Consider the following 25,022-nt stretch of genomic DNA (forward strand, 5'->3'; position numbering starts at 1 on the left):
GTTACAGAGTAGAGTGGATTGCTTCAGAAGATTGAAATGTTTCATTCGGTGTGTGTTAGTCTTCATGGATTTCTTGAATTTCTTGAATAGCCTGGGGTTGCGATTAGTAGATTAGAGAGTTAGTGGTCTAGTTTTGCTTCCTGTGTGGCTAGAAGGCCATCGTACAGTTTTTTTTCCGTTTGATGTCTCTGATTGGAGGGTATGTGAATGGTGTCTGGGTTTTCCTGTGTCTGGTTGTGGTAGTTTGGATTAGGCGGTTGTTCAAGTAGGTTGGGCTGTCACCATTTATTGATTTAAATAGTAGACAGTAGAATTTAAATAGTATTTTTGCTTGAATTGGGAGCCAGTGGGAGTCGAGGTATGTCTCGGTGATGTGGTTGTGTTTTCTTAGTGAATAGATTAGTCTCAGGGCTGTGTTTTGTACTGTTTGTAGTTGTTTTAGCATTGTTGCGGGGCAGGGGAGATAGAGGATGTTGCAGTAGTCAAGGAGACCTAGGACTAGGAACGGGACCATGAGCTGGAATTGTTTTCTGTCAAAGAATTTTCGAACTTGCCTTGGGTTTCTCATGACCATGAATGATTTCGGCATTGTTTTGTTGATTTATGGTTGCATGGTGCAGCATTTGTCTATCGCCATTCCCAGAGGTTTTAGAGTAGGTTGAATGGGGTATGTGATTGAGTTTATTACTAGGTTTGTTATGGTTGGGGTTTTATTTTTTTCAAGAAGCATGAATTTTGTTTTGTCTGGGTTCAGTTTTAGTTTGTGGCCTTTCATCCATGTTGCCACTGTTTCTAGAGTTCTGTGTAGTGTGTCTGTCATGGTGGGCATTGGTTGATCAAAAGGAAGGAGAATGATGATGTCATCTGCATAGCTATAGGAGGTTAAGCCTATTTTGTCTAGGCAGGAGCCGAGAGATGCAATGTAGAGATTGAAGAGTGTTGGGGATAAAGGCGATCCTTGGGGTACACCAGGGGTTGGACCCTGGTTCTGATTTTTCATTGTTTGTCTTTACTCTATAGGACCTGGATTGTAGGAATCCTTGATACCATGTGTGTATTTTGCCTGTGATTCCTATTCTATCTAGTATTTGTTGCTCCTTTCGGGTCTTTTAAGATCGGGGTAACAATGATTTTGGAAAGGTCTTGTGAGAAAAGGCCATCTGTGAGCATGGTTTGTATCCATTGCATGAGGAGAGTGCAGAATTTTAGGCTTTAGGTTTTTAATAGGTATGGAGGCATTGGTTGAGGTCGCAAGCTGTGTGGATGTATTTTTTATAGAATTTGTTAAAGTCGGACCATTGTATTGTGGAGAAGTGGGACCAGGTTCTATCTGCTGCAGCTGAATCTTTTTCTGGGGGGGGGGGCATTATGATCTTTTCTAGGTGGGTGTGGGTTGGGGTTCCTGCAAAGTTTGTCCTGGCAGTTGTAATTTTGTTTTTAAAGTATTCAGCTAAAAGGGTGGCTGAAGGAGGATGGTTGTCGTTTTTGACTAGGTAGGAGGTTTGGTCTTCGAGATGGAGGTTTAGATCTCCTAGGATTAGGTTGTAAGTTGCCATTAGTGAGTTTCGGTATAAAAAAATTTTGAATTCTGATCTTGCTGTGTTCCAGTTCCCTGGTGTTATGTAGCAGAGCATACAGGTTATGGATCCTTTTAGTATGGTGCATGAAAATTGGCAGGCTAGTAGATCCATGTATGGGGTGGACGTTTTGTCTAGTATGTTTAAGTTTAGGGAGTTTTTGAGTAAGATGACTATACCTCCTCCTCTTTTTTTTTTCCCCTGCAGACCACTGTTATTTTGTATCCCTTCAGGCAAACTTCCATTATCCTGGGGTCCGAGTCTGAGGTTGGCCTGGTTTCAGTGAGGAAGAGGCAGTCTAGATTTTCGGTTTTTATCCAGTCTTTTATGTGTTCTGTCTTTGGGCCTAGAGCTCTGATGTTTATGTAGGCACATGTTAGTGCGGTGTATTCTGTTTGCACACTATTTATTGCTTTTGGGTAGACAAGTGCTCTTGGTTGGGGGTGTGGTTTAGTCCTGGAAGGGTTTGTTGGTCTTCTCCTCCATGTCGGTGTGATGTTGTGGTATATGCAGGTCTGGGAGTTTATGTTTCTGTCTGTAATGGTTCTCCTGGCTGGGTGGTGAATTCTATTTGTAGTTGAAATAATCGATATTGGGGAGATGTTGTTTGCTGCAGCCTTCCAGTTTGTTAGGAGCAAGATGATCAGTAGGATAGTTTGTGTTTGTGGTATAGCTTTCATTGTGAAAGATAGGAGGTAGGGGGTTGGTGGGAGTGAGGTTTTAGGTGATTTCTTGGGGTTAGATAGTTGATCTTTGGGTGTTTGTTGGTGGCAAATGATTGGTATTTCAGTGTGATTGTGTGTGTGGTTGGGGCTGAAAAAGGGTCCGGGTGATCTGGAGTAGGCAAGGTTAAAGCTAATCTGCGTTTCTATGAGGCAAAGTTGGGCCCAGGGCGGAGGAGAAAAATGGAAGAATTCTTCCTCCTTTTTTTTTCTTGTTGAGGTGCTGGAATTGTGTTTGTCGGTCTCCACTGGGGCTGATGAGTAGTTGGATGTTTAGGGGCGTCGCTGCGGGGCTATGTCGGGCGGGTAGACACAAAATGACAATCAAGGACAGGAAAGGTTTACAATATCAAGAGGTAAGAACAGGAGGATAGGGGGGAATGCGAGAAGAAGAAAGCAAAGGAAGAACTAAACTGAAGTGTTAAGAACTAGGGTCAAACGCCAGTTTGAAATGATAGACTTTCAAATGTGATTTAAATGATTTAAGAGATTTTTCTGTGCGCAGATATAGCGGAAGGGAGTTCCAGAGCTTTGGGGCCTTTACAGAGAGACTGGAATCTCTGTAAATGTCTAGAAAAAGCTGCCTAATTGATGGGATGGTCAGTAAAGATTGTTTGGAGGGACGCAGCTCCCTTCTAGGAGAGAGTGGGATCAGATGAGAAAATAAAAATAGAGGCAAACCAGAATCCAGTATCTGAAAAATAAGTAGGTTTTATTTATAAAGTATCCTGAAGGAGATGGGAAGCATGTGCCCCCACCTTTCTCCCCCTCCTATTCCCACCCACTCACCCCCAACCTAACAAAAATACAGAATACTCTGTGATAACAAATGCAATTACACTTCCCCTTCTGTATTTGCAGTGGTTAGGGGCAGAGCTGGCCCGCGAATATTAAAAAAATCGCAAATAATATTTGGGCCGGTTCTGCCCCTAACCCCTGCTTCCCCTGGCTATTATAAGCCCTGAAAGCCTTACCTGGTGGTCTAGCGGGTTTTCAGGCAGGAGCGATCTTCCCATACTCCTGCCCCGTGAAGACCGCTGACAGGAAATGGATGCCTTGAGCTCCCGTAGTCTCTGGAGCCATTTCCTGTGAGCGATCTGCATGGGGCAAGAGTGTGGAAAGATCGCTTCTGCCCTGAAAACCCGCTAGACTACCAGGTAAGGCTTAAGGAGGGGCTTACAGGGCTTAAAATAGCCCGAAAAAAAGAAAAAGGAATTTTAGGTTTAAAATCGCGAATAAGTGAATCCGTAGATATGGAAACCGCAAATACGGAGGGGAAAGTGTATAAGTATACATACTTATAAATAGCCAGAAAGAGTCCGAGAACTCCTTGGCATTTATGCCATGGGGAATTTAAATCAGATGTGAGGTAGAAAGAGAGCTGGTAGAATTAGAATAGACAGAAGGTCTGATTTTCAGGACATTTACCATGAATGTTTGTCAGATATGTTTACTTCCATGCTGACCTGCAGTCCCATTAGTGCAATTCCAGCATGCTTCATGACTTGGTTGTCACTGTGGGACTGACTGCCATGTTCCTTACATGTTATCTCACACAGCGGGTGATAGGGGGATAGTAACTGGAAAAATTTCACCTCTGTAACCATTTCTGAAAAATATATTTCGAGACCAATGGTAGATGCATTCTTTAAAGGCCTCTGGAAAATGAAGTTAGCGCCTATCCTGGTTGTAACGGGCAGTGCCCAGTGTGCCACTCATGGTTGCCCAGGGGGCACAACTCTCATGAACAGAAATGAATAACAAACCTACCCCAGAATCAGGGTGGAGAGGAACAAAATTGTAGAATTGCTAGGTAATTTTAGCTATTTAAACCTGAACTCAAGTAATCTTTCCATTACTGGTATCCGAATGACTAATGCACTTTTCCAAGGTTCTTATCATATCTGCTGGATGGAAGGTAAGGGGGAGAGAGGAGGCGGACATTGTATGGAAGTGGAGAGTTACAAAGGGGATAGAAATATTGATTGAAGGGGGAGAGAGAGGAGATGCTGAATGGAAAGGGGAGGGGGGAATAAGCTGTATATGAAAGGGGAGGGAAACTGAAACCTGGATGGAAGAGGGGAGAAACAAAAGGGAGATAATGGAAGGAGGAAGTGAAAGGAGAGAGATGGGGCAGACTGCATGGAAGGGAAAAGAGACAGAGAGAGATACTGATGGAAGGGGAGAGAGAGTATGGAGACACTGGATGGAAAGGGAGAAAGGAGGCAGATGCTTTATAGAAGGGGGTAGATGCTGGATGGAATATGGGAGATACAGAAAGGAAGGGAGATAATGATGGAAGGGGAAAAAAGGCAGATATAGGGGCAAATACAGTATAGAATGGGAAGAGAAAGAAGGCAGAGTTAGTGAAAGACTGGGAATAAGAGGATGTAAAATAGGAGAGCCAGGGTGCAGGAATAGATGGAAAGCTGCCAGTAGACCATAAAAAAGAGGGAACTTGAAGACTAGATAGTAAGAAAGAGTTAAATCTGGACATAGAGGTAAAAAAATGAATTGAAGAAAGCCTAAGGAAAAGGGGAACAGAAAAATCATGACAAGAGACTTAAGATGGAGAAAAGCAGAAACCAGAGAAGTGAATGGCCAGAACATAAAGGTAGAAAAAATAATTTTATTTTTAATTCAAAATAAAGTAGAGTGGTACCCATGTTTATAGAGGTTAATAAAAATAAACAGAAAATATAATTAAGATGATATCTTTTTATTGAACTAATTTTAATACATTTTGACCAACTGTCAGACCAATACCTCCTTTCTCAAGTCAGGACAATTTACTGTCTTGACCAGGTGAAGGAAGTGTTGGCTTCTGAGAGCTAACTGAAAAATGTTTTAAGTCCTTTCAATTAAAAAAAATCATCCTATTTTCCATTTTTAAATTTATGTTTGTAATTCTTAATACCATTAGGGTAATGTAATGGAAAATGTTTACTCACATCAACTCAGTCCTTTGCTCACAAAAAAATATTTTTGCTCACATGAACTCGGTCCTTAGAGGGAACATTGTCTCAAGGGTTGAGGTCCCTGTCTGTTCTGCTTGGGTAAAATGTATAGCTTTTCAGATATTGATTTTGTGCACTGACCTTTTGTGGCCGGCCAAGTCCTCCTTCCCCCTTACCCCCAAAATTGCTTTTAGTTTTGCAAAATCCCTCCCCACCTCAAACAAATTAGGTTCTCATGACATTTTCCTATTAAAGCTGAAACAATTTGATTTTATATTACAATTCTCTAGGTAAAAATGGGGCAAGAAAAAAGAAGCAAAAATCGCTTCAACTTGTTGCAGTGTAGAATTTGGCAAGTTGTTGGGAACCCATCACCAGCCAGCGTCTGGTGGATTTCTGGAGAGACAGTGCCCCCTAGTGGCTCCAGTGTCACACCTGCAGCCTCTCCGGAGGTATGCAGCTGGGCGAGGATGCAGGTTGCTGAATGGGAGCCACTGCTGGGCTCAATAGTTATCTCCTTAGCTGGATAGAAAATGATTTTATTAATTGCATCATTTACCACTGCTCTTTGCTTCCATCGCGATTGGCTGGAAATCCTCCCAGCGGGAGCAGGCTCAATATTGGAAACCTTCACATGCCGTATGCTTCCCATTATGCCCAGACTGCAGTTGGAAAGCCACGGGAACATGATTATTAAATATTATACAGTGTGGCACTTATGAGTTTGTATTGGTCCGGAGGGCCTGCATTGCCGGGGACAGCGATCGAGAGAGTGCTCTGTTTTGTTTTCAATTATTTGTTAATTACTGTGCATCCCCTCCAGGCTCTGAAGTTTGAGCTACCATGCGGAATATGGAGAGAGGAAGTGTTGTGCTTTTTAAAGACTCACTACCGTCTCTTAGGCTGACATAGGAGCATGCGTGTAGCCTCTTTACCCTTTAAATTTGCAATAGATGAGCAATCAAGGATAACTATAGAGATATCTAGGTCCTCCCAGGCAGCCCTTGTTCAGCAGACCTCCACACTAGCTAAATTGGCTACCAAATTACCCTTTCACGGGCACAACCAACTTGGGAATGCCCCATGTCACTCATTACAAACTGCTGGACAATCCCATGATACTCAGAGGCAGAGGCTTAGAAAGCTTGGGTTATCAATTGGCTCCATTTTCCACCGGGCAAGCCTTTGCATCTTTGGGTGCATAGTTCCTGCTCCCCATAGAAAACCTGAAACTACAAGCCTGTAGGTACCTTGGGGTAGAATCTGGAATGGAGGCAGTTTTTGATCCTAACTAGAACGTCTTAGGATCTCTGTATGACTTGACTGGTATAAAGTAAGATCAAAGATCCACAGAGTCCAAACTGAAGTCATGGTGATAATATTTGTAGGTCTCTGCTTACAAACTGATGCTCCCAAAGCAAAAAGTTTTGAACCAAAGATGGGCATTAGTTTAAATCAGTGTATCTCAAACTGTGTGCCGTGCGAGATTCCAGGTGTGCCGCCGGACACCGGGGAGGAGGAGACGAGCCAGCGCTGGCTAACTGTCTATAGGATGTGCATCTCATGGCGAGAAGCACATCATGGAGGCAGTCAGCAGGCGCCGGTGCCTCTCCTCTCCATGCCTTTTCTTTTTCAGCACACACCCCTACCCCACTGCCATCTCAGGGCCCCAACTGGGGGGCCTTCGCGTATGCGCGGATATCAACGGATGCCCTCGAGCCATGGCCCCCCACTGCAGTTGCCGCTGGCTTGCAAAGTTTACTAGACACTGGTTTAAATGAAACAGCTGCCTCCTGTTCTTGTCCTTGTCCAGTAACCGTAACCCTTTTCTATTTTTCTTTTGTGTTTTTCCTTGAAGGGACCTCCAGGCTCTCAGCCATCACCTCATGCACAGCCTCCTCCACACAACCCCAACAACCCTATGATGGGGCCTCACAGTCAGGTAAGGACATGCAGTCTAAGGCCTCCACGGGGGAGGGGGAGGATGGGATCCAAGTCTCCTGCATTACTTGCAACTTGGGGATATGGTGCATTTCAAACTGCTTACCTGTGGTGGCCAAGTAAACTCAGTAGCACTTAACAGTATCATCAAATTCCACTTCTGTAATGTAGATTGCTTCCGTGCTGTAATCCTGTTTACTGGATCAGAAACAAGGACCTTTCAATGATTCTGATATGCCTGAGTTTTTGGGGCCACATAGGTCATTTTGCAGCCTGCCTGGAATCCTATCTTTTCAGGACGAATGCCCTGCCTTTTCTAGGTTTTCCAAAGGACCCTGCCATTCCACCCCTGATCTCAAGTGTTTATGCAATTAAAATCAGTCTTTGAAAAAAAAAAATACTTTCTAGGTCCCCTCCAAGCCTCTCTTCTCCCTACCCCCATACTAAATGCACCAGAAGCCAGTCTTGATTTTCTGGGCATTCTGTAATTTGTAGTTCATATTGGGGAAAAAAAGTAGGAGAAATCCCAGAATGCTTAGGGGCAGGTGTTAGCTTTTTCCCTCCTGTCTTTTCCATGGCTACAAAAGTTTGGTTGACCATCCAGATCCATATGAAAAGGGACAGGAAGAGCTAATCTTGGTTTTCCCTCATTGAATGTAAGAGATGTAAATGTGATTTCCCCAGGGTTATATTTTCCAGTCATTCCAAAGACGGCATGGATCAGGTGAGAAAACCTATCTTGGTCTCTGAAGCACGAGTTTGAAGGGAAGAGAAAAGTTAATAGGTGAGAACTGTTGAGAAGCTCAACAGTGACACCTACTGGTCAGACTTGAGATGGACATGAGTAGAGTTCCATAGAGAACCATGAGATCAAGTTTCAAGTTTTAATAAAATTTGTTATACTGCCTATCATACTTCTAGGGAGTTATACATATTTAAAACTATAAAATTTGGGTAACAAACATTATGGGAAAAAAAAGGCATACTGTGACAATGGGGATGTTGAACCACTCAAACTTATATATCAACTCCTGGTCTATATGAACCAGAAAACTGAAATCGCTTCAACTACTACTCCCGTCCCCCAAAGGGATTAAATACAAATGCATATTCAACTTGCTCTCCACATATCTTGGCACCAAGACCTGGAACAACCTCCCGACAAACATCAGGATGGAACCATTCTATAACAGATTCCGAAAAAAATTTAAAACTCTCTTCTTTGAAAGTATACATACCATAGACAACTAACTCAAAATCACTAATGACACTAACGGCCTCTTTTATAAAACCTCTCTAGCAGCTGTGCTGCGCTAACGGCCCCGAAGCCCATAGAGATTTAAAGGGCTTCGGGGCTGTTGCCGCGCAACAGCTGCTAGCGCGGCTTTGTAAAAGAGGCTGTAAATCTCTCACTCTACTCAAACACTTACCAATACAATCTAAGAACCTCCATTCTATTCTCTATTATCCAAACCATAATTCTAACCTCCTCAAACTACAATAAAGTAGTATTTTAATTCTGTAATTCAAAATACTGTAAGTCACCTTTGAACCTGTGTAGGCATAGCACGACTCATAAATACCAGATTGGGACACCAGGCTGCTCAGTGGTATAAATTAGTATCGGAATTTTTGAATAAGAAACCAAAAACTGGTCTACGTGACATTTGGAACATTGAGATAAAGCATCAAATTAATGCGTCTCAATGGCCACAAATTTGGTCTTGGAGGATTAGATGTACGTTGTCAGCATCTATGAGACAGACATGGTTTTTTTTGTTGCATAGAGTTTTTTGGACCCCAATTCGTCTGCATAAAGTAGATAGTTTTAAATCTAATAGATGTTGGCATTGTCACCTTGAAGCTGGGACATTGGATCATTTAATATTCTATTGTTCTTTGATAATGGAATTTTGGAGATCTATTTGGGATCAAATTAATAATTTATTAGAAAATCCAATGGCTTTATCATATGATACTATCTTATTTGGAACATCTATGAGAGCAAAAACTCAAATTTCAGCAAAAAATAACAAACTTTTGCTTATAATGACGGGGGTTGCCATGCAGCTTATCTTAAAGAATTGGAAAAATTGGGATAGATTAAATTCTTCATTTTGGTGGGAATCCCTATGTTATGACTTTAAAATGGAAAGGTTTATGGCCATTCAAAAAGGATATTATAAAAAATTTCTGGTTGTTTGGGAACCATTAACTAAATATTGTAGAGACTGATTTATTTTTATTTTATTGATGAATACGTACACATCCTTGGGGGGGGAGGGGTATGTTCTGGTACTGATTGGAAAGTATGGTTAGATTGTTTTTATGATTTCTTGTCCAATTGGGTGGGGGAAAATAAGTCTTCTTATTGTCTTTAAAAGTGTAAGGTGCTATAATATTAATTTTTATGTAATTGTACCATTTTTGTGCACAATTGTAGTTTTAAAATGAATAAAGAAGTTTAAAAAAAAATACCAGATTAGATTAGGTAAGAAGTAAATTTCAGTTTGTTTCAGAACGTATATAATTTGTATCCAATGTCTTGTCTTGTTCTCCCCTTTTTTTTAACAAATTGTTATACGCATTGAAATATATGATATTGCTTAGATCAGTGATTCCCAACCCTGTCCTGGAGGAACACCAGGCCAATCGGGTTTTCAGGCTAGCCCTAATGAATATGCATGAGAGAGATTTGCATATGATGGAAGTGATAGGCATGCAAATTTGCTTCATGCATATTCATTAGGGCTAGCCTGAAAACCCAATTGGCCTGGTGTTCCTCCAGGACAGGGTTGGGAACCACTGGCTTAGATAACAAATCTTAATAAACTTGAAACTTAATAATAATAAACTTAATTCTTTATGAGTTTTTGAAAATCGAATACATAGTGCAAAACATAGTGCTAATGCATCCAGAGACTATAATGGACGTGTTAGCGTTTAGCATGCACTAAAATGGCTAGCGCACCTTAGTAAAATGACCCCTGAATCTTTATAATAGAGCTAACATCATACAGTACCAGAAATATAATGGGTCAGTATTAAGCTGGCAGTGGTCAGCATTTTTCCTGGCATTAAATACTTAGAGTAATGGTATAGCAATGGTGGGAGGTGCCTGGGGTGGAGACTCCAGGTTCAAAAAAAAACCAGGCCAACATGAGTTTAAAATAGAGTAAAAGAAAAAAAAAAAGACTGAGGTGCTAACTTTTATCAAGCTGGGAGATGTTTGAAAAATACAAGCTCTGAGACTATTTTAAAAATGCCTTTCCCAAGTGTTCACTATAGTCATTTGTGCAGCATGTGTTTGTTTGACACTTGCATGAGGAGAAGGTTTTCTGATGATGATCAGAGCAGCTGCACCTCTCTAGTTTGATTTAGTGAGAATCATGACAGCGGAAGCAGATGCATCAGTGGACCTTTCAGGCTCTACCAAATTCTCCCTTTTAGCAGTGAATTTTTAAGTTTTATTAGAATGAAAAATGAAGATTCTTTTCAGGACTCCCAAAATCAATTGAAGCTTGTTTTCTTTTTTGCTAGAATGAGGAAAGTACAGTAGCTGAAGCCGGATCTAGAGAGACCTACATCGTGTTCTGGGCACAACACCTGGGACCTTTTTCCAGCAGCCCTTGGTTAAATAATTAAAGTGTGTACTAGGACTATTAAGATACACAGAATGATTTCAGCTCACTTTGTCCCTATTCCCCTGCCACAAACAGGTAGTCAATGCTGTATTAATATTCCATTATTTTTTATTACTATATGAGTCCTGTACCAGAATCACAAACGGCCTCCTATAAATTATTACTGACATTTCCATTCTCTTTTTTTTTTTTTTTTGTATCTTAATGGTGGGAGATTTTTTTTTAAGTGCTATTTATTAGAAGATGGCATGTGTACACCAGTTCTGGAAATAACGTATGTTGAGCTGTGTGGGAAAGAGTTCTGGTTGACATGCTGTTCTGGAGAAATCTGAACATCAGAAGACAGGGTCTACCAGATCTTGAAACCAATGGTCTACAACCACACTTTGAGTTGCAGACATCCCAGGATTGATACTGATTAATAGGGGTTTAAAGAGAGAGGGTTTCAGCTTTCTCTCGGCTGAGTTTTTTCCTGTCCCTGGCAGGCTTACATTCTAAGAGGCCAGTGCAGGAAGCTTCTGCAGATGCCGGCGTGGGATTAGTGCGATGTCTGAATGCAGTTTTATGGACACACAATACAGAGAGATGTTTCTACAGAAGATAACTTTGCACAAAACTATTGGCGTACAACACATTAAAAGCTATTTAGCCCCAATGTAGAGAAGAGTGCATGGAAGACTTTAAGGCTGAGCATAAGCTCCTGCTTTAGTGCCACTTTTGAGGAGATATAGAAGGGTTGGTTCAATTTTCCGCAGTTCTGTCTGTAATGCCTCCTTCCTCTTTCTGCTGCAAATGCCTCTGGCCTCCCAACCCCCAAGATAATCTCCAGATACCCCCCCCCCCCCCCAATTCTCTAATCCCTCACCTGCCCTTGATAACCCCCAATCCTCCAGTTCCTCCATACCAGAAAGGCAATGTCTACATCCCGCTGTCTTCCAAAATGGAGGTGCCCGATTCTGTCCGGCGCATCATAGGACCCATAGCATATCTGCCACATAAGGACATTTTTCTTCTAGGCCAACAGACTGCAATGTAAGGGAATTTGTTGTACATCCACTGGCATTGTTCCATTCTTACACTGATCACAGAGAGGCCAATGCAGAAAGGCTTACAGTAGAAATGTGCACAAATATCTGAACATATGGCTTCTACCACAAATACAATATCGCACTATGCAAAAAGCCGATTGCAAACAAATTTTAGGCACTGAAAACTTGGGGCTAATAGAGGGGAGTGTGCCAGATATGCACACAAAGGTTTGTAATAAGCCCGGTATCTTGTGTGCAGGTCCAAAGAAGAATTGAGAATGTTGGCACTTATTAGCTCATAAATATGAGCCTCGCAGACTTGCTAATATACTAGTATAATATTTTTGCAAGGCTCATATTTAGGTAGGGCTAATCCAGTGACCCCTACACAGTGGACCAGATATGGAACACCCTCACTCCACTCCACTAACAACATGTGAAACAGCGAGTCTTCTAAAAAAAATTATCTGCCCACAGCAGCCCTCTCGACAACTGCCCCTCGTACTTATTAGCTACCACACCTGAAGTAATCACCACCTGGATCACCAATTTTCTAAACAGCCTTCTAAACCAAGGCCAACTCCCGGACAAAATAGGAAAAACAGCTCTCACACCCATACCAAAATCGTAAACTACAGACTTATAGCAGGCATTCCCATACTTAACCAAACTCCTAGAAACACATATATGTAAGCAACTCACATCCTACATGGAACAGTACTCTAGCCCAGTGTTCTTCAACCACCGGTCCGTGGACCGGTGCCAGTCCACAGAAATTTGCTGCCGGTCCACATGGCTGGCACATACATCTGCTGTCTGTATTTTGCACTGTTCAGGAAGAAATGCATTTGTTTATTTTTCTCTGGGGTTGTACTGCATGCAGAGTCTTGCATCTTAGGGTTTTGTTTGTATATATTAGTACTTTTAGTTTTTGGTCCCGTATTTGCAAAGAGGTTATCTGTTTTCTGGTAGGAATGAATGTTGAGAAACATACAGTGTGCTTTGTGTAGTTTACGATCAAACAATTTTTTTTTATTGATACAAAATACAAATATAATCACCAATGGCAAATTTAGGAATATAGCTTTGAGTAGTTTAATTTTATGATTAACCATTATGTGTTAATAAGATTATATTGTGTGTGTATATATGAAAAATGAATGGAAAAAATTGTGTTATAATTAGTACTATTATGGGGGCGGGGTCTGGGGTGGAGATGGGTGGGGTCTGGCCTACATCTTGGCCCAGTGTTCTTCAACCGCCAGTCCACGGACCGGTGCCGGTCCACAAAACAATTCTTTTATTTCCACTGGTCCATAGGTGTAAAAAGGTTGAAGAACACTGCTCTAGCCTACATCCCTCTCAGTTTGGATTCTGACCGCAGCACAGCACAGAACTCCTTCTACTAATCCTTACCACAAAAATCAAACAGATACTAAGTACAGGCTAACACCCTACTTCAATTCAACATCTCCACAACCTTTGACTCTGTAAACCACCACCTTCTCCTAACAAAACTTACTGAAATTGGAATCAAAGGCATCACACTTAGCTGGTTTAACAACTTCCTAGAAAAGAGAGAATACCTTGTCTGGAAAGATGGAGTCTTCTCCAACAGCTGGAAAGCCAACTGTGGAGTACCCCAGTGTTCTACTCTCTCCCCAGTACTGTTCAACCTGTTCATGAGCTCTCTCAGTAACATTACATTCGTCAACAATGAATGCCTATTATTGTATGTGGATGAAATTCTTCTCCTTATTCCCATTACAGAGAATCAACTAGATGTGTCAGAAAAAATAGCTGTTAACATCGACAAGACACAATCATGGGCCATAATTAACAAATTCAAACTGAATGCAACCAAAACCAAAATCTTCTGGTTCTACGCCCCCAACAACATCTCCTAATTGCATTGTCCTGCCATCCAGAGCTAAAATAAATATAGAAGTACTTGTAGACAAGTCAATGAAACCGTCCACGCAATGCGCGGCGGCAAATAGGGCAAACAGAATGCTAGGAATGATTAAGAAGGGGATCACAAACAGATCTGAGAAGGTTATCATGCTGCTGTACCGGGCTATAGTACACCCCCACCTGGAGTACTGTGTCCAACACTGTTCACTGTAGATGAGAAAGGACATAGTACTACTCGAAAGGGTCCAGAAAGCAGGGCTGTGGAGTCGGAGTCGAGGAGTCAGAGTCGGAGGAAATTTCGGGTACCTGGAGTCGGAGTCAGAGTCAGAAGTACAAAAAACTGAGGAGTCGGAGTCGGAACATTTATCTACCGACTCCATTTTTGAACTTGGCATACCAATCACGAGCGATTCTTTCAGCTATAGCACCCACTATATACACAGCACAAATGTTGCGAACAGCTTCTGCGGCCCTAGAACCTTGATTAAAAGCAAAAAGAAGGTGGTGTCAAAAATGCTTATTTCTCTCAACTTGACATTCCATTTTAACGATCTGAAAATTAACTAGTGCTGTGGAGTCGGAGTCGGAGGAAATTTCGGGTACCTGGAGTCGGAGTCGGAGTCTGAAGTACAAAAAACTGAGGAGTCGGAGTCGGAACATTTATCTACCAACTCCACAGCCCTGCCAGAAAGAGCAACAAAAATGGTTAAGGGGCTGGGGGAAGTTGCCGTACAATGAGAGACTAGAGAAATTGGGCCTCTTCTCCCTTGAAAAGAGAAGACTGAGAGGGGACATGATCAGAACATTCAAGATATTGAAGTGAATTGACTTAGTAGAGAAAGAGAGGACACTCGCTAAAGTTAGAAGGGAAAAGATTCTTCTTCACCCAGAGAGTGGTAGAAATCTGGAATGCTCTTCCAGAGGCTGTTATAGGGGAAAGCACCCTTCAGGGATTCAAGAAAAGGTTGGATAAGCTCCTACTGGAACAGAACATACGCAGGTAAGGCTAGACTCAAATAGGGCACTGGTCTTTGACCTAAGAGATGCTGCATGAGCGGACTGCTGGGCACGATGGACCACTGGTCTGACCCAACAGCGGCAAATCTTATGTTCTTATGTTCTCCAAGGTACTGAGTTTTATACTGAACTCCACACTAACCCTTGAACCACAAATCTCAAATCTCTGGAAGAAACCTTCTTTTCCATGAGGCAGCTGAGACTCATAAGATCCTACTTCCAGGAACAACACTTCGCCATACTTGTACAAATGCTAATCTTATCTCAGCGTGATTACTGCAACTCCCTCTACGTAGGCATCAACACAATACTAACCTGCAAATTACAATTTATGCAAAACACAGCAGTTAGACTTATTTTCAAGCTAAAAAAAAATGACCCCAATCTCTAGCTATCTCAGACAGTTGCATTGGCTACCTTTCACTACTTGAATAAACTTCAAAATCTCCTGCATAATTTTCCACATCCTATATGGCAACTCCACCATGCCACTCATAAATGTATTCACTTCCTCACGGTCCACCTTGGCCAGAAATCTTAGTAAGCTTCTGATGAACTACCCTTCAACAAAAGGTCTCAGATACAAATGTATTTTAAATGTTATGTTTATGTATATTGGTACAAAGATATGGAACAACCCCCCAACAACCATTAGATCTGAACTGAACTATCTCACATTCCGAAAGAAGCAAAATAATTATTTCTTCGACACCATATGTGCCACAGAAAACTGAACCTTGAGCCTATCAAGAATCTTGCAACCTCTATTACACTTTGCACACTGTCATCCACATGACTTTGGACTATAAATTACCTCCACCTCGCAGCACCACTCTTTAAAAAGTTCTAGTTTTCTCTTCTTGTATTGCACCATTTCACTAACTGTTGTAATGTATCTCCTGTAGCATCCTTGTACTGTACTAAATTGTATCTCTTTAAGTAAATTGCCTTGAACCTACTTAAGTAGGATTACCAGACGTCTGGATTTACCCGGACATGTTCTCTTTGTAGAGGACTGTCCAGACGGTTTTTCAAAACCCCGTACTTTTTCCGGGTTTTGAAAAGCTTCAAGCTCGGGGCCATGTTGGCAGGGCATCTGCGCACACGCGCAGATGCAATGCAGTGATGTCACACGCATGCGCCATCATGTTACACCTGCGCCCGCTCGGAGGCCCTCCGAATGCGGCTCAATAAGAGGTTCGGGGGACAGGGCTGGAGTGGAACAGGGCATGACTTGAGCGGAACAGGGCGGAACTGGGCAGGCCTGGGGCTGAGGCCACATGTCCGGATTTTACAGGCCTAAAATCTGATAACCCTATACTTAAGTGACTCATAAATCCAAGTTTCAAGTTTAATTATTCTTAATGAATCGCCTATTTTAAATCACTAAGCGATGTACAAAGCCTTAATACATACAGATTAATACCTTAACACATACAAATTAAATATTATTGACAATATAAAGTAAATTTTTTTAAATACTAAACATACTTAATTACATACGTATATTAAAATATTAGTTAGGGTATAGAGACATACTTGAATTGTGAGGATAAATAGGAAAGAAATTACAATAATTGGATAGGAAAGGAAGAGTAATAACAAAGGAAAAAACAAATAGGAAGGGGAAGTAAATTTATAGATAAATAAAAAAGCATAATAAACTATTAAGAATCATATGCATTTTTAAAGAAAAATGTTTTTAGTGTTTTTTTAAAAATGGATAAATCTTTTAATTCCCTAATGTGTTGCGGTAAGAGATTCCAAGACTGAGGGGCTATAACAGAGAACATGTCGTTACGCCTAGTTCCAATCACAGATTAGATTAGATATTTGCGGAGATGAAAAAGAATACACAAAAAATAAAAATGGCTGTTACCTTTGCTAAAGAAATATTTAATTGCAGCAAATGTGTAAATGGCTTTTAGTTAATGAACACAGATCAAACAGTAACTGACTTCAGTACAGCTATAGACAATAATCTACTTTTCAAAAACTTCTGAATTTGAGTTTGACTAAGCCCCAGCGTACTTATGAGAAGAGCGGATATCCCTCAACAACTCTTGTAAAAGTCTTTGCATGGCATATGCTTAGATTCAACCAGCAAGGAAAGGCGACCAGCAATGCTGTTCCCTCTCTTTAGCACCCCCATGTGTCCAGGCTGACAAATAGGCCAGCAGAGATGGTTTTTCTCATTATATGGGTAGGTGTAGGGTTACCAGATATCCGGTTAAACCCAGACATGTCCTCTTTGTAGAGGGCTGTCCAGGTGCCTAGATGGATTTCTAAAACTCAGCAGTTTGTCTTGGTTTTGGAAAGCCCAGATGAGCTCTGGCCGCATCTGGAGGGCCTCTGAGCATGCGCAGATGGCGTCACACACATCTGCGCATGCTCGAGACCCTCCAGACACGGCCAGAGCTCATCAGGGAAGAAGAGGAGGCTTTGAGGGAGTGGGGCTGGGGACAGAACAGGGTGGGACTGGAGGCGGGACTGGGTGGGGCCAAAGGTGGGGCCATGTGTCCAGGTTTGTAAGGCTCAAAATATGTTAACCCTAGGTAGATGTGTTAGTTATAGGCACATAAAAGAAAAAGAGGATATTTTCCTAAAAATGAACAAGCTTAGAGGATATCTCTGAGGAAATCCAAAAGGAAGACATGTCCTCTTAAAAGAGGATGCATGGTAACCCCTTTGTTTAGGCACAAAACAATCACTGATGTGTGCTTTCATTTTCTGTTTTATTCAGATACACACACACATATCTGTTACCCGGTTGAACCCTGCAGGGGCTTCCTTTTGGTTGCAAAAGAAAATAAAACTGGCAGTTTAATCTCAAAATCTGGCATGAAATCCCCTCTGTTAACACTGACCTAGACCTGACAAAAATATTCCCTTGGGAACTGTGCGCCAAAAATCCCCTGTTTACTTCTCTGGCCTCATTAGCATCCGTTTTAATGCTGTGGGTGGCTATGTATTCCATGTGAGTTAACACGCCCCTGCTCAATCCCTGTCTGCATTGCTTGCAACATACAACCTGCACTCAACCCGTGGTAGCCACACAGGCCCACGGTAGCTTTCTGCATCAGCCCCAGAGCAGGCTGAGCTGTGTTTGCTTGAGCACCTCCCCCCACATAGCCTGTTGACACAAGAACTCTAGAGGGGAGGTTGATGGATATAGCAGAACCGTTGTCCTGTTCCTTTCTCCAGCCCCTCCCTTGTTTGGAGAAGAGAGGGATTGGCGGAGTAAGCAGAAAAACACAGCCTGGAGCATAAGAACATGCTAGGGTTACCATATTTTTCTCCTGGAAACTCTGGACACATGACCCCGCCCCGTTCCACTTCCAACCCCACCCTGCTCTGCCTCCAGCTCCGCCCTATTCTGTCCCCAGCTCTGCCCCCACAAAGCCTCCTCTATTCTAATGGAATTTGGTGTCCAGGGCAGAGGTGCCCAGCATCGCTGCGCAATGTGCCCCCCAGATGCGCTTTTCCCTGTTGCCCTGATATGGCTGCACCCCCACTCCCATACCTCTTCAAATCTTTGCTGGCAGTGAGTAGGCTCTTCTCCCTGCTGCTCTGGCTGGTTGAGTCTTCCTTCTGATGTCACTTCCTGGTCCCACAAACAAGAAGTGACGTCAGAAGGAGGGATGAGGCCAGCGCAGACAGTGTGTAGGAGAGCCTTCTCACTGCCAGCGTAGATTTGAAGAGGTGGGGGGGAGGGAGTGCATTTCATAAACCCCTCTCATCGCTGGGGAAGAAAGAAGAGAGGTGCTAGCAGCACTTCTGCCTAGTCAGCTCCCAGGGCACTCTGCCCCTTCCCTTCTCTTGCTACCCAACTGCTTGGAGCTCTTCCTCTACTGAAAGATTGACCACACAGATGAAAACAGGCAGTAACTGTGGACTTAATGGACTCTGCTTTATACCCCTCAAGATTTCTGTTCCCCAGTGCCTTGGATTTTTGCAGAGCTGAGTAGACATGAAAGTGCTGTTTTCATGTCTCTCATTGTTCAAGGTTCAAGCCCCCCTTGTACCTCAGAGTGATGATTTGGGATATAATGTTGTACCTCGTTGTTGATGGGCTTTTTCATCTCTCTTCTCCAGCCTTTTATGTCCCCGCGGTACCCTGGGGGTCCCCGACCTTCCCTTCGAATGCCAACCCAGGTAAGAAGCTTGGTCTCATGTATGCTATCCAGGGAATCCAATGCTTCCTTCTCATTTAGCACTAGATGAAGGAGCTGAAGCTAAACTTAGTACAGAAGATTGTGAGTTTGTCTAGCCAAACTGATAGAAAACCAGAGATGATAACTATGGCAGACTGGCTGGGCCAGTATGTTAGACTAGCTTAGAGTGACCCTGACAGAGTGGTTTGAACTTTCCTCTGCTCTTCCATGTTTAGAGGGGGTTATTATGTGATTAAGAATCACTTCCTTCTTCCTTTGTGTTTTTTTTGCAGCCCCCTGTTGGGGTCCCAGGTTCCCAGCCCCTGCTGCCAAACGCCATGGATCCCACAAGACCACAGGGTGAGTAACCATCTCATCGCTGCCCGGCTGACCCTGTTGCAAATGGTTTTCTTGATGGCTGTCTCCTAGCATAGGGTGATTGGAAAAATCTCTCAGAAAGAGCTTCAGATTTGGTACTACCAAAGTGAAAGGTCATGGGCCATAAACTTTTAGGGAAGTACAGTATGTCCTACCACAGTAAGTGCCTGCCACAGAGAGCTTTCAATTTAAGTGAGTATCTGAAGCATTGGGAGATGAAGGGACTTGATTAAAGTCACAAAAAGTGCAAATGAAGTTATAGTTTTCAATTGGACTAACTTAATATTTTTTATGACTAACTTCATAAATGAGCAAATTGTAGCAATTTATTTACCTCCCCCCCCCCAAAAAAAAAAAAATGGCGTTGCCCCTGAAGAACCTCTCTGCATATCTTACCTATCTCAGGTTTGATTGTAGGATGTGGTTTTTTTCCTCCTGATTAATCTTTCTAAAATCTAGAGGCAGCTGTACAGACTCTCTATGACTCTCACTGCATTTCTTCAGTTTGCCAAAATGATTTTAATAAAGCTGCCTTTGGTTGATTCTTGTGAACATGAAGGAAGACTTTTTATTCCTCTAATCCAGAATCATTTTAGGAAGAGAAAACCTTGCAGTTTTTTTAGGTCTCTTGCCATGTAGATAGATGTTCTGTGTTTGAGAGGGGGAGTGCATTTTACTTGCATATAGGAGGCATCACTGCTTCAATCTCCCAGACAGGACGTGGAATTCTGAAGGAGGAAAGCAAGAGATGGCCCTTTTGTAGCCAAAGAAGAGGGAGCCTTCCTGGTATGGAAAAGGTGGAACAGCTCTCTTGACTATGACACAGTGGGGTAAAGATCAAAGGGAAACAAAAAATAATAAAGAATGAAAATCAAAAGGCATGAAGAATAATTTTTTTTTATTGTTTCTTACAGGGCATCCAAATATGGGAGGGCCATTGCAGAGAATGAACCCCCCAAGGGGATTGGCAGCCATGGGACCACAGGTGAGTGTTTCAGTTAAAGCAGAATTAGCGCCACTCTGTCTTTACACTGTTTAAAGTGATCACCCAGAAGTGCTGAAAGTGAAACGGGAACTAGATGTAGAGGACATTGGAGTTGAGATTTCAGACCTCTTCACTCTTCCTTCCTGTCCCAGATAATCACCTTGCTGACCTCTCTAGACTGCCGTGGCATCAGCCTTCCCTTAAAATCCTCGCATCCTTCCTCTTTACAGATTTCAGTAGTGCCCTGGTGGCTAATGACTTTTCACTTCACTGGCATCGACCTGTTAACTAGGGGTTCCGATGTAATTCATTCCAGAGCAGAACAGGGGCCCAACAAACCAATTTCTAGCCCTGGTCCCAAGTGTTCTAGTTGCTGATACTGCATTGAGCAAAATATTGGTAGGGTCATTGCCCCAGTGGTCTACATATTCCTCTCTGCCTTTGAGAAAATAAAATGACATGGACTGAATACCTCCAAATATGGAATTATACGTATGGCACAAGAATTTAGCACAATTGTACATTTGAATAGCATATGCTCCAATGTACCAGTCACATCTTTACATGACCAAAAAATTATTTAATGAGTAAGAATTTAGCACAATTGAAGCCTCTGTTCCTGAAATTTTGTACCATATTTGGGAGTAATTCTATAACTGTATACCTATAAATAAGTGTCTGAGGGTACCTGGTAGAAGCCAGTTCTGTAAAGGAACATACATGCCTGCTTTCATTTATAGACTGCTAGCTTCCAGATTCTATATACAGTCCTCCCCTGAAATTCAGGCTACACCAATCAGGAGCTGCTTGTGAAAGCAACTCTTGATTGGTATAACCTGACTTACAGGAAGAAGCAGCTGGAGCATACCGCAAGTGATTTTGCACCCGCCAGTGCCCCAGTTGCCCTCTCCTGCCTATAAAAACCATATTCGCGGTTTTTCAAAATTCGCGGGGGTTCCTGCAATGGAATTTTGAAAAACCGCAAATATGGTTTTTATAGGAGGAGAGGGCAGCTGGGGCGCCAAGGCAGGAGAGAGCAGCTGGGGCACTGGCGGGTGCAAAATCACTTGCGGTATGCTTTGACATGCAGCTCCTGTTTGATGTAGCCTGAATTTAGTACAGGAAGAGACGGTCGGAGATTACCGCGAGTGATTTTGCACCCGCTGGCGCCCCAACTGCTCTGCAAATTCACGGGGGAACACTGTACTGCGACCAAAGTTGTGTGTGCAAATCTGTGTGAATTACGCATGTAATTAACAAACCAGTCAGCACCAATAATTGCCAATTAACAAGCAATAAATGACACTAATCTTTCTGAGCATGTTCTATAAAGTGGTACACGTTAATCCCATTGCACGGATTTCAAAAGGGGGTGTGGCCAGGGGAGGGGCATGGGTGGGTCATGGGCTTTCCTAAAAGTTAGGCATACTGTTATAGAATACGCCTAGTCCCAGGATTCGCCGGCAACTCTTCAACTCATCCTGCAGCCGAACCCCTGCTGACCCTCCATCCTTCCCTCCCTGCCAGCCGTGAGCGAGCCCTACTTTCAGCCAAAGCAGCAGCGGGCCAGCAGCACTCTAAACAGACTTCTTCGCATTGTCTGTCGGGGATTTCACTCTGCCGTGTTACTGATGATGTCAGCAATAATGCGGAAGATTGAATTCCCTGACGGACAAGGCCAAAGCAGCCTGTTTAGAGTGCTGCCGGCCCAATGCTGCTTTGGTTGAAGGTAGGGCTCGTTCGCAGTTGGCGGGGAGGGAAAGATGGAGGGTCAACAGGAGTTCAGCTGTGCGGTGGGGGCGAGGAGGTGCTCAAGAGTTCTGCTACACAAGGGATGGGAGGGAGGGAGGGAGGGAGGGAAGGATAGAAGCTGGGCAAGAGTTCTGCTGCCCAAGGGATGGGAGGGTGGGAATGATAGAAGTTGGGCAAACTTCTGCTGCACAGAGGGATGGGAGGGAGGGAGGGGAGGAAAGATGCTGCATATGTGGGGGAGAGAAAGCAAAGAGGAAGAATTGGGGTGAAGGAGAGGAAGGGAGAGATGATCATGTGCATACCCCGAAAATAAGACCTAGTGCCTTTTTTGGGCCCCAGATGAATATAAGACACTGTTTATTTTCAGGGAAACACAGTAGAATTTGGTCCTATGTGCCTACAAGTTAGGTGTGAGCATTGGCATACTTGTGTGGGTTTATGTTCAGATGAGAAGCACATAACTTGCAGAATTCTGTAAGTTACGTGCATAAGTGTGAGTTTCGCCCAGACTCTGCCTATGTGTTCACCAACTGTAAAATATACACTATGCAAGACATGTATTTACAGAATAGCGCCTAGGCAGAATTTTGGCATTTATACGGTGGAATATATCTAGGGTATGTGATACCTGGGGCCAATCATTTTTTAACCCATCCTCTCATTTAAAAAAATATTTGTAGTAATTTTATTTAGTTAGTTAATTTTATATCCCGTCCTCCCCAGAGAGCTCAGAACGGGTTACAGTTTAACATTCACAGAGTTAAACTATAACAGTACGTAGGGTTACAACCTCTCCAATCCCACACCAGCACTGTGCTATGAACAAAAGACTTTTCCTCTGTCTTTTAGGTTCTAGCTCACGCTTGCTGTCTAACACCAGCTATGGCAGGATACACATTTCAAATTTGACATATTGTAATCACAAAATAGAAACTAAATTATTTTTCTACCTTTTTGTTGTCTAGTCATTTTATTATTCAAATCATGTTGGTCCCAGGCTCTGGTTCCTGTGTGTCTTTTGTTAACTCACTCACCAGAGTCTCCTGCCCATTTGATGTTTTCTTCTCTCTCTATGCTTACCATTCATCTTTCATCTCTGTACCTTCCCTTCTACTGCCATATCCGACATTTCTGGTTCTTTCCCACTGTATAACATCTCTCTCTTTCCCTGCTTGTGCTCTGGGTCCATCCTCTCCATCCATTCCCCTCCATGCAGCATCTCTCCATTCCTCCCCTCTATTATCATGTGCAACATTTCTTTCTCTCTCCTCATGCACCATCTCTCCCTGCCCTCCACCCTATGTCCAACATTTCTTCTTTCTTCTATCTTCTCCATGCATGTGTCCCTTTCCTCCACCATTCTACCTCGTTATTGCATCTCATTTCCTCTTCTCCAGCCCATGTCCAACAATTCTTCTTCTCTCCTCTCTCCAGTTTTCTATCCCTCCCTCCCATCCCCCTGTGCAGCACCTCCAGACCCGACCAACCCCCACTGTGAGATTTTTAGCAGCCTGCTCCACCAGGGCTTCTCTCTGCCACATCACCAGTCATAAAGCACCTAAATATTGCAGAAATGCATGTAACTTACAATATTCTGTATGTTATGAGTGTAACTGGGATCCCAACCTGTTAATGCTTCTTCTATGTTTGCAACCCCTCCGTTCAAGTACTCATTGTGGGCTCCTTTATTAATTTGCAATAAGCCCTAGAGTGTACTTAGTGCAACTTAAAAGGGTTTTCCATAAAATGCCCTAAGGCATCATGTGGTAAGTTCCAAATGTGCAAAAACCATACACTAAATAATTTTTCAGAATATTTTTTTTTGGGGGGTGGGCTAAGGGTGGGCATGACAACATGAATCAATGCAGTTACATTGGCACGCACTGATTAGTGTGGGATTAGCATGTGAACCTTTACCCCCTTCAAAATGGGTGGTGGTAAGGGCTCTCATGCGAACTTTTGTTAATAACCAACACTAGGGTTACCAGATTTTCTGTTTGGAAAATCCAGTCTCCTTAGACCCGCCCCCAGGCCCACCATTTCCACCCATCCCCGCCCCATCATGCCCCAGTCCTGCCCCCAATCTTGCCCTAGCCACACCCAGGCCACGCCCCTGCTGCCTCCTCTGATCTGGCAGGAGGGCATGCGTGCATGTGACGCGATGATGTCACATGCAGGCATGTGCTCATGATATCATCGTGTTGCCCTCCTGCCCGATGGCGATGTTGAGGGAGGCTTTTCAAAACCCTGACAAAGTGTCAAGTTTTGAAAAGCCATCTGGACCCCTGGACATGTCCTCAAAAGGAGGACATATCTGGGGAAATCCAGACATCTGGTAAATTTAGCCAACACGCCAATGGCAACATTAGCACATGGAAGCACACAAAGCAACATGATGTTGTTCCCATGGAAACGTAGATCAGAGAAGAAACAGGTGGGAAAATAGAGATGTTTGGAAACATCTCTATTTTCCAACATTAGCACATGGCCATTAATTTAAAAAAATGGGAAAGCGGCCATTTTCCAACAGCGTGTAGCAAAGACCCGCATAAGAGGCGCTCTAAAGCCACTTTTAAGCACAGCTTGATTAAAGGCCCATATGGATGCTGAGCAGCTATTTATCTACTAGCATGTAGGCAGTATGTTGGCATGTACATGCATAAATGCACAGATACATACAAATACAGTGTTCCTCCACGAATTCGCGGTTCGCGGACTCACTAATTCGAGGTATTCTCCGAGCGCCTCTTCCCGTATTAAAGTCGGGCTACACCAATCAGGAGCTGCATGTCAAAGCAGCTCCTGATTGGTGTAGCCTTACTTTAGTAACAGGAAGAGGCGGTCGGAGCATATCATGAGTGATTTTCTTCACTCGCTGGCGCTCCAGCTGCCCTCTCCTGCCTCTCCTTCCTTTTGACAGGCGAAAAACCGTATTCACAGTTTTTCAAAATTC

At 43.0% G+C, this 25,022-nt stretch overlaps 1 protein-coding gene across 6 annotated transcripts in view; it reads left to right on the forward strand.

Annotated features, from left to right (window-relative positions):
• SSBP4 (single stranded DNA binding protein 4) overlaps positions 1–25,022 on the forward strand; it is a 589,526-nt gene that overhangs the window by 514,188 nt on the left and 50,316 nt on the right. For all 6 annotated transcript variants that reach the window (XM_033955056.1, XM_033955052.1, XM_033955053.1 and 3 more), the window contains 4 exons: positions 7,115–7,198; positions 18,896–18,955; positions 19,248–19,314; positions 20,247–20,317. In XM_033955056.1, coding sequence (XP_033810947.1) covers positions 7,115–7,198; positions 18,896–18,955; positions 19,248–19,314; positions 20,247–20,317 — 282 coding nt within the window. The remainder of the gene's footprint in view (positions 1–7,114; positions 7,199–18,895; positions 18,956–19,247; positions 19,315–20,246; positions 20,318–25,022) is intronic.

The sequence above is a fragment of the Geotrypetes seraphini genome, chromosome 8, assembly GCF_902459505.1.
Source record: "Geotrypetes seraphini chromosome 8, aGeoSer1.1, whole genome shotgun sequence".
Taxonomy (NCBI): Eukaryota; Metazoa; Chordata; class Amphibia; order Gymnophiona; family Dermophiidae; genus Geotrypetes; species Geotrypetes seraphini.